The sequence below is a fragment of the Barbatula barbatula genome, assembly GCF_947034865.1.
Source record: "Barbatula barbatula genome assembly, chromosome: 1".
NCBI classification, from domain to species: domain Eukaryota; kingdom Metazoa; phylum Chordata; class Actinopteri; order Cypriniformes; family Nemacheilidae; genus Barbatula; species Barbatula barbatula.
Genome location: NC_136766.1, coordinates 22,228,074 through 22,242,842, shown reverse-complemented (window position 1 = coordinate 22,242,842; position 14,769 = coordinate 22,228,074). Strand labels below are relative to the sequence as shown.

General features: G+C 42.3%; 1 protein-coding gene across 3 annotated transcripts in view; it reads left to right on the top strand.

The window, feature by feature from the left end:
• Positions 1–3,774: 3,774 nt before the first annotated feature.
• tp53i11a (tumor protein p53 inducible protein 11a) overlaps positions 3,775–14,769 on the top strand; it is a 42,779-nt gene continuing 31,784 nt past the window's right edge. Inside the window, exons 1-2 of one of the 3 annotated variants that reach the window (XM_079451781.1) lie at positions 3,775–3,872; positions 9,486–9,602. Coding sequence is in view for 1 of the 3 variants with exons in the window: in XM_079451780.1 (XP_079307906.1) it covers positions 9,511–9,518 (8 nt within the window). In the remaining 2 variants the exon portion in view is untranslated. The remainder of the gene's footprint in view (positions 3,873–9,485; positions 9,603–14,769) is intronic. The other 2 variants (XM_079451780.1, XM_079451782.1) reach the window with 2 other exon arrangements.

The following is a 14,769-nucleotide window of genomic DNA, read 5'->3' as shown; positions in this document are numbered from 1 at the left end:
TATTTTTTATTTGTTTTTGATATATCTTGTAAATTTGTGTATCTTATCTAAGTTCATTTTTGTATACAAGTCCGTTTGCCTCCTGTTACTTCATATCCATTGTTATTCTTTCAACTGCAATAAAAAAATAATACTAAAAACCCTTAACGCACACTAAAGGCTGCAGCCAAATACCCCAACTTGCAGTCTTTGCACTTGACTACTTTCATGATTTATTTCCTGTTTTTGGCCCTCTCAGGTCAAAAACAGGAAATACGTCAGTCTAGTTATTGTAAACAGTTCAACTTCAATCAAAGTAAAATATTACTGTAGGGGATAAATTATTGGATTAAATGTTTGAATTATTTAATTTAGGTGAAAATGAATGGAATGATTAAAGTCTTTCATTTACAATTAAAGTTATAGCGACAATATTACTGTATTTATTGAATCATATAATTTTTACTACTCAACGTCATAAAATGTAAGTAATGGCCCATGTTGCTGATTTTAAATGTATTAAAGTATCTTCTGTGTTTATATATTTAAAAATCAGAAATGTTAAATTGTACTATTTATCTTTGTCCAAGACATTCTCTTTATTTAACATCTATTTTAAAGAATATAAACACCATTTGTGAGAATTACTTTGGAGTTATATAAGTTGATACTTAGATTACATAGTCATTTTGTGCATGCTTTGTCAAAATAACATCAGTCACATCCACTTGGTGGAGCTATTTTGTTGAACATGTTTGTCATAAACATGGATATTCTCAGTGTAATTGTTAGGGTTTAGCAGAATTTTTAATTTTCACACTAAACAAAACACAAATAAATGAATTAAGTAATTAAGTAAGTGTTCATATGCATATGCTGTTTGGAACAGTACATTTGCGCAACAATGCCTTTTGCATTTTTTCCCCAACATTTAATTAGTTTGCTTTTTCTCTGTGTACAATGTGTCAGCACACTGTACAAGGAATAGTTTTTCTCTGCATAGATATTTCTCTCTGGATTGTAACACGAGGTTGACAGTTTTTCCTCACTTTCTCTCAGAGTAAGAAATTCAACAAGGATATTTGCCTTACCTTTGTTCGTTTACCATAACAGCCGATAACACAAATTCAAACAGTCACACTAATATACATTGTATTCCCAGCATTACACAATTCAATTTAACTGTTTGTATGTCTGCTTGAATCGGTTGTTTCACGGGCTTATATTTGATTGCGAACCGATATTTCACCATGCATTATGGCCGTAGCTTGGGTTAAAACATACCATTAAATCATGTATTTTCCCCCGAAGAAAGAAAGATTATAATATTCTGGCATGGACATGTGTTGAACATGTGCTTATCACACACTGTAAAATACTCAGTGGTGCACAAATATCTCTGATGGGGCAATAAAACACAGTGCTAAAAGTGTTATGATTATGTTCTGTGAAGCGAATTACTTCACTGATGTAACAAAATGACTTAAGAATCTTGTTTTGATGAGGTCTATAATGACAACAAATAAACAAATCAAATGTTACAGCATTTACTTGTTTGTTGTCCGTATGTTGTGGCTCCTATTGATGGTGATGCTCCCTGAGGAGACAGACCCTTGTCATCCCATCTGGCCAAAACTGCACAGCAAGAGTTTACGTTGCCATGGTGATGTCTTTGGTTTCTTATCACCATTGCACTTAAATGCCTTAAACTGAACTCATTAAATTTGTCCACAAATACAGAAAAACTTAAACTAAGCTAACTCATAAATAAAATGTGTTTATGTGTCAAGTTTCTTAAAACAGCAAATCAATGCTGAGATTTACTTTCCGGTTTTCTTGGCATGTTCAATACAATGTGTCATTGTTTGAGTGTAATTTTAAGCAAACTGTATCTACTCAGCCTGTTGTTGTGTTTAGATCCAATTTTATAACCAATTTGTTAAAAGGTCACTAATAAATCGAAGGGTTAACTAATTAATTTCTCATTTTGTGATATGTGGGGAGCCTGTCTGGGAGCTATTTGTGTGTGTGGGGGAGAGGGCAGTTAACATTGTAATTACAGTATTTTAACCAAATATCAAAAATAATCACCAATAATCTGAGTCCAGTATTGAATTTTTTAACCAGTGGATGAAATTCCAAGCACTCCAAATACCTAAAAGACAAAAATGTTTTGTAATGTAATGTTTTGTAGAAATATTTTTTCCAAGGTTTGAAGTAATCGAAGAAGTTTAAGAAGTTTGTAATCTCTTTTCCTCTTGCCATTTCTTCTTTGTTCTCTTTCTTCTTGTTAATTCGCTCATAGCTTTGAAATTTAGCTGTCTGCTTTTATTAAACGTGGTTCACTTTCCTCTTCTGTGGCAGGATGTTTCTTCCCTTCTGATGACTTTTACATCTCAGGCCATCATTATGAACCATTAGAAGAGTCATGGGAAGCATTAAAAAAGTGGAGTGTCTGAGCACTTTCCTCTTTAGGGAGTCACCACCCTGAAGGTCATGCATCACAATATAAGTTTGCATAAAAATATAATCGACCATATTACTTTCGGTGGTATTTCATTCATATTGTTATTTTGTGTCAGATCAATCATTGAACAAATTAAGCAGATTTAAGTCATAATTCATGAGTTTCATTCAGAATTCCCTTTCCAGAGAGAATGCAGGATCTTCAGATGGTTGATCAATTGACATGGAAAACAGAATAATTCAATTTAATTTATATAGCGCTTTTCACAATGTGCATTGTTCCAAAGCAGCTTTACAGGGGAAAATAGGAAACCGAAAAACACAAAAAAGGTACAACACAGTACAACGTGTTTATATAACAAGTTAAATTATTCTAGTAAATAATATCTAATAAATGCAGTTTCCCGGTGGTTTATTTAGTATATTATGCATTAAGCGAATGCTCGGCTGAAAAGATGTGTCTTTATTTGAGGATCAGACACTCACCCAATTTAAATCTAGATAGTGTCGGGAAGGCTATTGCAGAGTTAAGGTGCTACATGAGAATGCTCGACCCCCTTTGGTGGGTTTAGTTATTCTAGGTGTTATCAAAAGTCCTGAGTTTTGAGATCTTAGAGAGCGTGATGGGTTGTAGTGTGATAGATGCTCTGTTATCTAGGTAAGCATAAGCTTCTCTGCTTAAGCAACACATAGAATATTTCGTAGTTTGGCAACATTTCTTAAGTGGAAAAAGTCTTTTTTTTTGTAACATTTGATATGTGATTTCGAAATGACAGGTTGCTGTCTAATATAACGCCTAGATGTTTTACTGTATTTGTTGGAGTAACAGTGCATCCTTCAACTTGCAGGTTATAATAATTATTAAGTACAATCCATTATAAATGGTCATGTTCATCATATAAAACTTGAAGGAGCAGAATATGTTTAATGAGTAATGTTTAATACATTACCTGCTGTAACAGGAGTTTTCTGGGAATGTAAGCATCCCAAACGGGAATTATGATCTTTTCGGCATCCAGATAAGACACTGATTTTAATTGAATATGCAAGGTTAATATGAATATCCAGAGGACTTAAGCAATGTCCATCGATTAACAGTGTAAATCTTCATAAGCTTTTGTTTCATATAAATATTTCCAAAAACAGTATAATAGTATGCATATCAGTATAGAAACAATATCGTAATAAACAAAACATTCATTTAAACAACTTCAGGACCTGTTCAGAAGGTCATCGTATATGTATTCATCTACAATCATTACGGTAGTTTCTCTTTACTGTCAGATATTAACTCTATTGCATAGTTTACGGTAAATGCCAGTAGCTGCTGGTGTAGTGTTGTTGGGTTTGCGAGTGCGAGTGTAAACTTCGCGAGCATCGGAGGTCCACATCAAAGCAGCGCACAACGGATCCTTCTACGAGAAAAGGTAACACTCAAACGAATGACTCTTTTAGTAACAATTTTAATTATTTTACATTTAAAGACAAGCATTATAGACAGGATTGTTGGTTTGATTCAGATGATGTGATTTTATTTCTTTGTTAGCACAATTTTCCCATCTTTCAAAACTAAGGACTGTGCCGTGACAGTGGTTATACGTGTTTGCAGGTTTGTTTGTCGTGTTATTAAACTAGAGAAGGAGCTTTCACTGCAGTTATATTCGTGCCGTAACAGCTGGCTGACATTGAAAAGTAAGCGGGTAAAACAACTTGTCTTCCTCAACGTGGTCTGTGCCACCTGCCAGAAAAATACCGACGTTTGACAGATTCCCGCGAACATTTGGCATTTATAACAGACGACCCCAAGCTTGTTCAAAGCTGTTCATGTTTAGTGCGATATCCCAAACTATAAATACATAGTGCTACAAAGATGCAGAGACTTCTGTTGAAAGGATGTAGCTGTCGTTTATGCTACATTGTAATTTGTTAGTAATCAGCAAGCGTAACAGATACTGTCCATATTTTCGTATTTATGTGTTTTAGTAGGCCTATAGTTTAGTTATTTCATCTTTTTATTATGAAATCCCTTGTATGTTACTTAGTATTCTTATATTAATTATTCTTTATTTGAATGTCAAAATGACTGTCAGTATAATTGTTGATTATTTAACTTTTAGCATCAGTTTGATACTGTATATTTTATATAAGCTGTTACACTCGAAATACACATCCACTCAATTTGTATTTATGGGAAACAGAAACGTTCAAAGTTTCTCATGCAAAACATATTGCAATATACACGTTGTTGTAGCCTAGTGTACTGCAGTACTGTAGCATGGCAAGAGCGAGTATAGCCTACAAAATTGCAGGACGCAATGTCGCATGTCTTAGTTTTTATGGCAAGCCGAATTAGCTTTTAATCGTTATAAAAAATTATGTCTTTTACTAGTAAGAATTGCATTTCTGATATCAGAAATAAGATTTTTGATTTGTAAGAAATTCTCTATTGATATCTGAAATAGAATTTGAATGTCAGTCTATTGTGATATTTAACTAGTAAAAATGCAATTACAAATGGCAAGAAGTACGTTTTTACTAGTTGGAATTCAGTTATAATTTTTACTAGTAAGAATTCATATCCTGAGAATATTTTTTTTAATGATAAATGTTTTTGTTAACGTTCCAGAAACGTCATAGCCACGTCTTCAAATAATGTTGTGAATTAATCCCCTGGAGAACGTTGTAGCGATGTTGTATATTGGTCTTCTGATAACCTGGACACTGGTAATTTTATTCATGAATTTGGTTTCTATTTACTATGTTATATGGAAAATGTATGATCAGAGTAAAATCTGCTATGTAGTCAAAACGAATGCTATTTAAGCAACACTTTGTAGTTTTTCGACCTTAAAATAATGTCTCTAAAATTATTTCAGTGGTATAACAACTCTTAACTAGACGAATTCTACTCCCGCTGCTACCTGAGCAACCTCATAGCGGCTACATCCAAAGTCTGTAAATTCTGTGATCGGGTCGGTACACACATCCCGCCCATCCTGTGCCTGCGGATGAGTGCCACATGGTTTCCAAACAAAGTTTCTGCATTCGCTGGTTCCATCATCTTAAATATAAATCCACGTGTATCGTAGGGGTTGCACAGACTATTCAACATTAATGCTCTGGCATGACATTTAAAGCTTGATGTCGACTAGTCGTGCGTCATGTGAATTTTTTGCCATTGTACCTTTAAGAAGACGTCTGACTATTCCACGATCCTGCGCACGGGACGGATGTCATTCCCACATGGTTAAGCAGGATTCTGTCACACTCATGGCAATAATATATGTTATCTTGTCTTGCTTCCGAACACATCATTCACAATGTGTGCTGTTTTCGTCGGCAACAGTCACAATTTGTTCTGACGCCGCAAAAGCAGGCAGGTAAAGCCTTATCTCTCAGTGAGCAAGCTTCTACACGCAGATCTTTTAATATTAGCCTATTTTTGTACTTGTTCCCCGTTTAATAAAACTTGAAAGAAACAAAATAAATAAAAATGTTTCTCGTATTAGCTGCTGTGTCAATGAGGTGTTGCGTTTGTAAGTCCGCTATGATAAACCGTCTGCTGCATTAGGCTATTAAAATATTGACGTTGTTTCATCTATTTGTGACTTGTTGTAAATGGAAGGGAAGTGTTGCTTTAATCTGATTTTCACAGCTATTAAATTATGTTTAATCAACAAAGTTCGGGAGGAGCCGGAGCATATAATCAGCCGGCTGGTCTACATTAGCAATCACCGCACATACACAATCAGCCATAGCGATCCCTCTTACAAATAGGGAAACCATCTTACCTGCTCTATCTCTAAAGATTAAGCATCAACCTGAGTTCGATGCTATGTCCGAGACCCCCGTCATCAACGAATTATCCTCCTACCACAATCTTTCAGCGCCGCCGAGCAACGTCTCATCATTGCAGCTCAGGATCGGAATCACGAATCGATTCCCCGGCTTCATCACGGGCCGCCAGCTCCGCCGCTCTACACCAAAGAGACGTCTACCACATTATCCAGCTTCTTCTTACACCTCCACTCACAATACGATCCCCGCCATCCAGAAAGGGACTGTCCATGGCCTACGACTCACTCTGTCCAACGCGGACGTCCAGTTTTACAGGCAGATGACCAAGGTGGAGCTTTTCGGCCTCTACGCCTCTTCCCTGGTGGATAACGCCTCACCGCAGTGCGCTACACAAAAGACCACCGCCAAGCCGGGCACGGCTCATGGTTCTCCTTATTTCCGGCCTGGGCAATCCACCTCCGCGGTTCGTTGTGGCCATTCGCAAGCAAGCCGGCACAGCTGGACTTCCGCGATTGCAGGTACCGCCACAGATTGCCCGGACTCCATGAACCCACTGGTCCCTCTCGCCGTATGCCAGCTTCGGCCTCCTGCCAACACCCCGCCAGCAGTTAACACTGCAGGCTGCTCATGAAACATTAGCTCCCCAGCACCTGGCGCTCCGGTGCTTTCCCACCCCTTGCCCGCCCCGGGTCCTGGCCCACAGTGCCTCTGTCAACCACTTGCGCGAGGCTGCCTCAGCTAGCGATGCAGGCGCTGGTTCTTGGCCATTTCCCAGCTACCTCAGAAGCCACTGCTAGCAGGAGTATGACTCCGCTAGCCGCTCAGGCGGCTGCCTTCCCCTCACTTTTCTGTCCTCCGCAGAACAGATCGAACTTCTCATTGGCCACGGCGACAGCAATGCCAGTGGTGATTAACGCACCAGCCATGGAACCGCCTCCAATTTCGGGGAACGTCAGATCCCAGATCTTGATAGGTGTGGACACAGACCTTTATTTTCTCCTCTCAACTCTATCACCCCATCAACCGAGCGGCAGATCACTTACGGCGATCTATCACTCACGTTTAAAAATCACTCACCCAATCACACCCGCACAGTTTCTCCGATTTTACCATCGCTTTTTCCCGCTACATTGATGTGATCTGCACTGCGTTCCCTCATAGGAGATGCAAGCTGGGGGATTACCTCGCCATAGCGGCAGAGCTCGCTCTCTCTCTCCTATGGAGGCATGCATTTCTATACATACCACAAACGTTCTCCGCCAAATGTGCCATTCGTGTGGCTCAGTGGAACCAGCTGCATAACAAGGTTTTCCTCGGCGTCCGCAATATTTCTTGCGCGGTATGTCACTCAGTAGCGCATTCCACAATCGACTGTCCCCTAATCACTCCCTCTCTTCCCCCATGCCCAGCTTCACCTCCCAAATCCACTTCCTCGTATTAACAAAGACCGCTCCCACTCCCCCGCTTTAATGCCGATCCTCAGAAACTCGAAACTCCTTCATCCAAGCAGTCTCCCTTAGGACCCTTCAATCTTATCTCACTGCATGAAAAGCTTCAAGTCGTTTCACTAGGCGTTCAACATTCCCTTTCCCACTTTTTCTGTCCTCTCCATCACCATCATTTGGGGGGTATGCGTACTCCGGTGGCTGTCCCACTTCTTGCATTATGGGGGTGTGCTCTGGGCTCAAACCGGTTCCGAGCTCGGCGCACTCACCCTGACCAAGGTGTAGTGTTTTGGGTTCGGATAGATCTGGCGAGCTCGGAGCCCGCTTCCCGGACAGCACGCCAAATACGCATAACCTTCATAACCAGCTCTATCTTTATTATCCCTATCAACATCACTGTTATCTGCTCAATGAACTCGTGAAACCGGAGTTTAATAAGATACAACAATTACAACTGTGTCTATTTATTTGATGCCGCCCTTGTCCAGCAAGCATGTATGCCTTAATATTTTCATAAATGCACACTTTAAGAACACGCTTACATTATATGCTGTGCATTTTTGTCGAAAACATTATGCAATGTGTAAAGTAAGTAGCCTAGGAAAAAAACGTATTTATGACCTAAACTTAAAAAAACTGAAAATGCAAATAAAGCAGAAAACAGCAATGAACATACAGAACGTACTGTAGCATACAGTCGGTAGCATATGGTTTTGTCTTCAAAAGTTTCTGTTACAGAATATAATGTAAACTCAGATAGCACCTGTGCTCCACGTACAAAAACAACACAACATTGATTTGCCATGTCAGGCATAAGAATCAGTTTTATTGATTTTGGATGTTATCAGCTTGTTTGCAATTATATTCAAATAAATAAGTAATATTTTTTAAAGAAATAAAATATTTATATAAAATTTCAGTGGCAGTATCCATCATTGGTAGGAGGGACAATTTGCCCGTCATGTCTGTTTAGTTACATTGCCAGTTGTTCACACCTTACCCTACAATTTCATTATTAAACACCACTTAGTTTTTTCATTTGATTAAGAATAAATGTCTTTCTGATCTGAAATGTGATGGGGAAAAAAGTAGGGAGCAGGCAGTTCATTCTTACATCTTCTCTATTCCAATCAGAAACTGGTGGCTAGCCTCTGCCTACATGACAGGCTATTGAAATCAATGTAAATAGACACTCCGTCAAATATATTAGGAAATCCCTAGGGGTGCTTTGCTGAGTCTAAGCAGTTTTCTGACAGGGCAATAACCCCAGCAAGCCCCCCCTAGCACCGCCACTGAAAAAGCCATTATTACCAAGGTGTGTTGTACAAGCATGACATTCTCCAGACACACCGGCTCCAATATTAGAAAATGAAAAAAATGGAAAATGGAAAAAGGCCATCCAATAAAAAGATTTACTTAGATTTGGCCTCACAGCGCCATCTACTGCTCACTTGCTCTAAATGTTTACACGTCTATGCATTTTGCTTCATACTATTTTATATGAAAATATTAGTAAAGTAAGCATACACTAGTCCTTTAACCGTTGTGTTAATATTAGGGAAGGTGTTTTTGCTTTGGTTTTATAATGTACATGAAGGCTTAATGAAAATGTATACTTTAGTTATTTTTCATATTTAAAACGATCCATTTGTCAAAACTTTTAAATGGTTAAAGCTTAACTAACTAATTTGATTTCTCATTCAAAATCTTACTACAGGAAATACACAGAATTGTTTCAGTCCTATCCAAATCTTCTTATACTGCTTCATGTTAATTCATCATTTTCTTTTGTTTCAGATCTTTTTATGAATTGGTGGTTGGGATGTGTATGTGAGTATTTTTTTTTTGGAAGACTGGACCATATGTTCTAAGAGCTGGATTTTAAATTCCGTACCAGCATTATTTGACTACTGAGTAAGTTTTTTATGTGCTATGTTTGTTTAATTTTTTTCATTCCGTATTTGTGAAACAGCATTTCCATAGCCAGTTTGCAACATGAAGCCAGTTTGGTACACTTTGCTTTTGTCACGCATGGCCTTTGGTGTTTCTCTTAAATTGCACCACATGATCAAAAGTAGTTTAGATTGTTTGCCACGCCAGCAAAAATGGTGCTCACAACCTTTTTGTCATAGTCTGCAGACCTAAATACAATTACGACCTTTAGTGGTACAGAATCGAATTAAAAGGTTTCATAAAAACCTGAAAGAAATTAGCACTTATATGACAGGATTTAGAAATTAGTTACTGAGGAAAATGCATGCTGTGCTCCATGAAGTGAAACATTAACACATCTGATCGTGCTAATAGCCCCAAGCTTTGCCAAATGACTGGAGCATCAGTACGTCAAAAGAGTGGAGAGAAAGTTTCCCTCACCAGGTGTTTTTAATATAGTCTGTGACATAACAGGCAATGCATTTTGTCGCAGGCAGAAAGGCAGAACAGACACAGTTGGTAACAGTTTTATCCACGGAGGGTAATTTATGGACAAACAGAAGCTCTGCGCGGTGAGGTGAGAGCCGTCGGGGTATTAACTCTGTGTCTGGCTTCCAGTCGTGCTTCCAGTCGTGAGTGATCCGGGGGAGTGCTTCCTGGTGTCTGCCGATCGTTGGCCGCTGGTCTATGAAATGAAGGAAACAGAGCAGGGTGTTAGTCATTGCTTATATGGGGTGAGCTTGATTAACTCCAGTGCCAACGATCGGTAGGTGCGGCGGCTTGATTGCGCTGTTTCCTTGGCGACGCTGACTGCACATTGGCCCGCTGGCCCCCCCCAAGCGTCGACCTGGTATGGCGCCTTGACCTGTTGGGGACTAGGGTACTTTGAGGGGGGCATTTGTGTCCCTGACCGCGCTGCCCAACCTGATCACATCCTAGACAACCTAGACAGTCCATCGGCGTTGCCATGGGAGGCCCCGCCCGACTGTAAAGTTTAAGTCCTGGAGCGCCAGAAACCACCTTGTTACCCTGGCGTTCGTGTCCTTTGCCTTGGCCATCCAGGTCAAGGGGGCGTAATCTGTTACAAGAGTTAAGCTCCTTCCCAGCAGGTAATAGAGGAGCTCCAGGACTGCTGACTTTAAGGGGAGGGCTTCCTTCTCCAAAGTGGCATATATGAGGTCTCCGCGGAGGTGAGCTTCCGACTGATGTAAACTACTGGGGGCTCCTCTACGTCATTGAACTGTGAAAGGACTGCTCCCAGCCCAGCGTTAGAAAGTGACTGTCTGGAGGGTGAAGGGACAGCCAAAGTCTGGGGCATGAAGCACAGGTGTGGCTGACAGCGCCTGCTTCAGTGCCCGAAATGCCTGTATCTTCTCCAGCTGCTCCTTTTTGGTCAGGTCGCTCAGGGGCTGACTAGAGAAGAGAAAGCAGGCATGAAATATCAGTAGTACCCAGCTAATCCGAGGAAGGCCCGTACCTGGGTCTTGGTGGTCGGCCGAGGGGTCTTCTGGATGGCCTCTATTTTCTGGTGTTGGGGTTGAATGATGCCCCGGCCGACGCTTTTTGAGTGGCATCACCCTGTCGATGCGCTCCCTCATCTGTTGTATGTGTTCCATGACGCTTCGATGTGGGGCTGGCTGCTGCTCCCAGGCATCCCGGGCGACGTCCAACAGCCCCCGGGGTTGCCGACCGCACAGGAGCTCGAATAGGGTGAACCCTGTAGACGTCTGGGGTACTTCTCTCATGCCAAACAGCATGTTTGCCCATCCTCTACCACCCCCCGACGCAGCATCAACTTCAGGGTCTGATTAAACCTCTCCACTACGCCATCGGTCTTGGAATGGTACACCGAGGTTCAGAGGTGTTTTACCTGGAGGAGGCGGCAGAGGTCGGCCATCATCTGGGACATGAAGGGGGTGCCCTGGTCCGTCAGGATTTCAGATGGAATTCCCACCCTACTGAAGAGCAGGAACATCTCCTTGGCTTTTTTGAGGGGCAGGACTTCCGGATACTGGGTGGCGTAGTCCACGATCACCATGATATGTTCGTGGTCCCGGGCAGACCTCGGCAGCATCCCTAACAAATCCAGGTCAATGCGGGAGAAGGGTATAAGGGTAGGGTTATGGAATAAGCGGGCTGAGTGGAGGACGCTGACGTGAAGTACTTTGGCTTGTGGGGCAGCTTTGGCAAAATCTCTTGACGTCTGCCTCCAGGCCAGTGCAACCGGTCCCTGATCCGCCGGGCCGTCTTGGTGGCTCCCTAGTGTCCGGCCTTTGGATGCATGTGCGTCAATTCCAGGATGGTCCCCGTCTTCCCCTTCGGCATCACCAGCAGAGATTTCTGCTCCCCCTGCCGCTGGGCGATGCCGTACAACAGACCCTTCTTGACTATAAAGTATGGGAGGGGGTGAGGCTCCGGGTATTGAACTCTGTCGTCGATGAACCGCACCTGGCTCCAGCAGTTACGCAGTCGGTCATCTTCCCATTGCTCTTGACCGAAGGACCCTCCTTCCGTGATCCTCTGGAAGAGATCACCCAGAGGGTTAGGGGCAGGCACACTCGACTCACCCCCCAGTTCTCTCTCGTTTGCCATCAGGACTGGCTGGGGTTCTGGCGTTGTGGGCAGGGATCCTTCCGGGGGCTAGGTTGCAGCGCCGTAGAGGTGGACTCCGGAAGCAGGGGTTCATCCTGGGGGCTGGTCGCCAGGGGTCTGTCGACTGGTCGAGAGGTACCCTCCTGCTGTTGCCATGCATGGTTTACCCTCTGTCCCTCTCTCCTCCATCCCGGGCGAAAGCCGCATCCGCAAGCTCCACGGCTTCCACGAGCGTTCGGAGGGACGTAGGTTTCCGCAAGGTTACTGGGAACCTGGATCGACGAGGCAGAGCTTGCATCAAGTGTCACAGGTTGACTTAGTATTTTTTCGTTTTTAATTAGAGACATTAGGGCCTTATTGTGTGCAGTGTCATGTCTGTTTACTGCATTAATATATTTCTGCCCATATTAGGACGATACTTTCTGCAATTGAGTAACTTTATTATTGCCTCTGCATTGCTGCTGATGATCGCAATTAGTGACTAATTGTCTAACAGCTGGCCATGCGGTTTTGAAGGAGATAAGTCTTGCCTGGTGGCTGTTGGATCTGCTGACATTGTGTTCAATGTACTCCCCTGCTCTGCAAATGAAGCCCAGGTTCCCAGGCATCTCCGTTTGACCACTGGTGTATTGCAGCTGAATTTTCTCAACACTCTCTAATGTTCCCTAAAGGGCCATAACTATAACTTACTATCACACAGTGTGAATGTGTTTCCATTTTCTATCTGTGGTGTCTGTGTTCATTGTGGTCGCTTGCTTTTAGCCTCAGAAATACCTATCCTGTGGTTCCAGTGGTTGGTGCTGTCCTGAAGACTGTGGCTATCTTCTAGTTTCCCTCAACGCTTGCTGTTTGCTGCCTAGAGTACCGTAACTTTCTCTTGTGGGTCTGACGACTGCCGTGACCCTCCAAACTTGTCCGCTCGACTTCCTAGAGGGAGGACAGCTGGGCGAACTGCCGAGAAGCCACCAAACCTTAACCATTTTCTAAACGGCTTTCGAGATTTCATTTTAGTGAACTCTTTCCCCTACGTAACAGTATTTCTAGTTAGCGCTTGCTGGCCCATTAATAAAGAGTATTTTTGTATGCTAACTTTGAAAGTCTGTTTTGTTTCTGTGGCTGGGACCTGATTCATATTATTATTTAGCGTGGGTCACTAGGTGTCGATGACCACTCTTCTACCTGGGAGGCTGTCGGTTCGTCCGTCAGCAGCCAGAGGTGTGCGGTCCATGTCAGCTGGGCTGCTTGGGCTCGGACGGGGCGGAGCTCGTCATACGACCACTGGTTGAACTGTTGGGCTGCTGCCACCGGCGACAACCCCACCCGTGCGAGGATCTCCGCCTTCAGCCTCTCATAGTCCTTGGTATGCGGTAGTTGGAGAGAGAAATAGGCATGTTGTGCCTCGCCGGTCAGGAAAGGAGCCAGGAACCTTGTTCCAGGCTTCCCGGGCCGCGATGACCTTGGACGTCTGGAGGTAGACTTGGTTATGTGCTGGTGGGCGGTCACGCAGCGAGAGAGTGGGTCCCTGCGAACGAGATGGCAAAACAGGGATTAACCACTGTGTCTGGATTATGCCCGAATTCTACAGTTGGTCACGGTTTTATTCCCGGAGGGTGATTTATTGACAAACAGAAGCTGTGCGCGGTGAGGTAAGAGCTGTAGGGGAATTAGCTTGGTGTCCGACGTGCTTCCTGTCATGAGTGATCCCGGGGTGTGCGAGAGTGCTTCCTGGTGTCTGCCGATCGTTGGCCGCTGATCTGAAATGAAGGAGACAGAGCAGGGGGCTAGTCATTAATAGACTCGGAGTGCAAGCTCACCCTTTCCTCTGCCGCTTATATGGGGTGAGCTTGATTGGACTACTATCGGCAGGTGCGGCGGCTTGATTGCGTCGTTTCCTTGGCGACGCGCGACTGCACATTGGCCCGCTCGCCATAATTTATATTGCAGAAGACCAATCATATTTCATTACCATCTACAGCTCTTTGGTTCACGACCTGACACTCAATTTAAATGCTGCGCAGGTAGAAAAAATCAAGCAGAGTTATTAAACAACACTATGTACCCACGGTGAGAATTTAAAAGCATTTCTGTTAGTTTTCTATTGCTGGTAGATTTAATTATGCTGTTTTGTTATCCTTAGAACCAAACACATTGTTTCATTGTAATATTTAATATATTGTAATATCACAATGTAATATTCAGCACAATAAAGTAATAAAGATGCAGACTGTGTTAATTAACATTTATAAACTATAAATTAACAACAAATTAACATAAAAACACAATAAAATAATCATGTAATGAAATTTTGTTTCGAATGTAGCTTATTTGCTTAGCCAATATTTACTAACAGTGTTTTGATTTTTAACTGAATGCAAAATGTCTAATTGAAACTAAATAATTTATGTACATTTAGGCTCTTTATTACTGAGTATATCATAGTTCGTAGTGCACAGCTGAGTCTAGTGTTTGTTGAGTGATCGTCTATTAAGAGAAACAGAATACAGGCTTGTATATGGGTTCTAATGTTATTTTCTGATAGCACAGAATGTAGCACGTC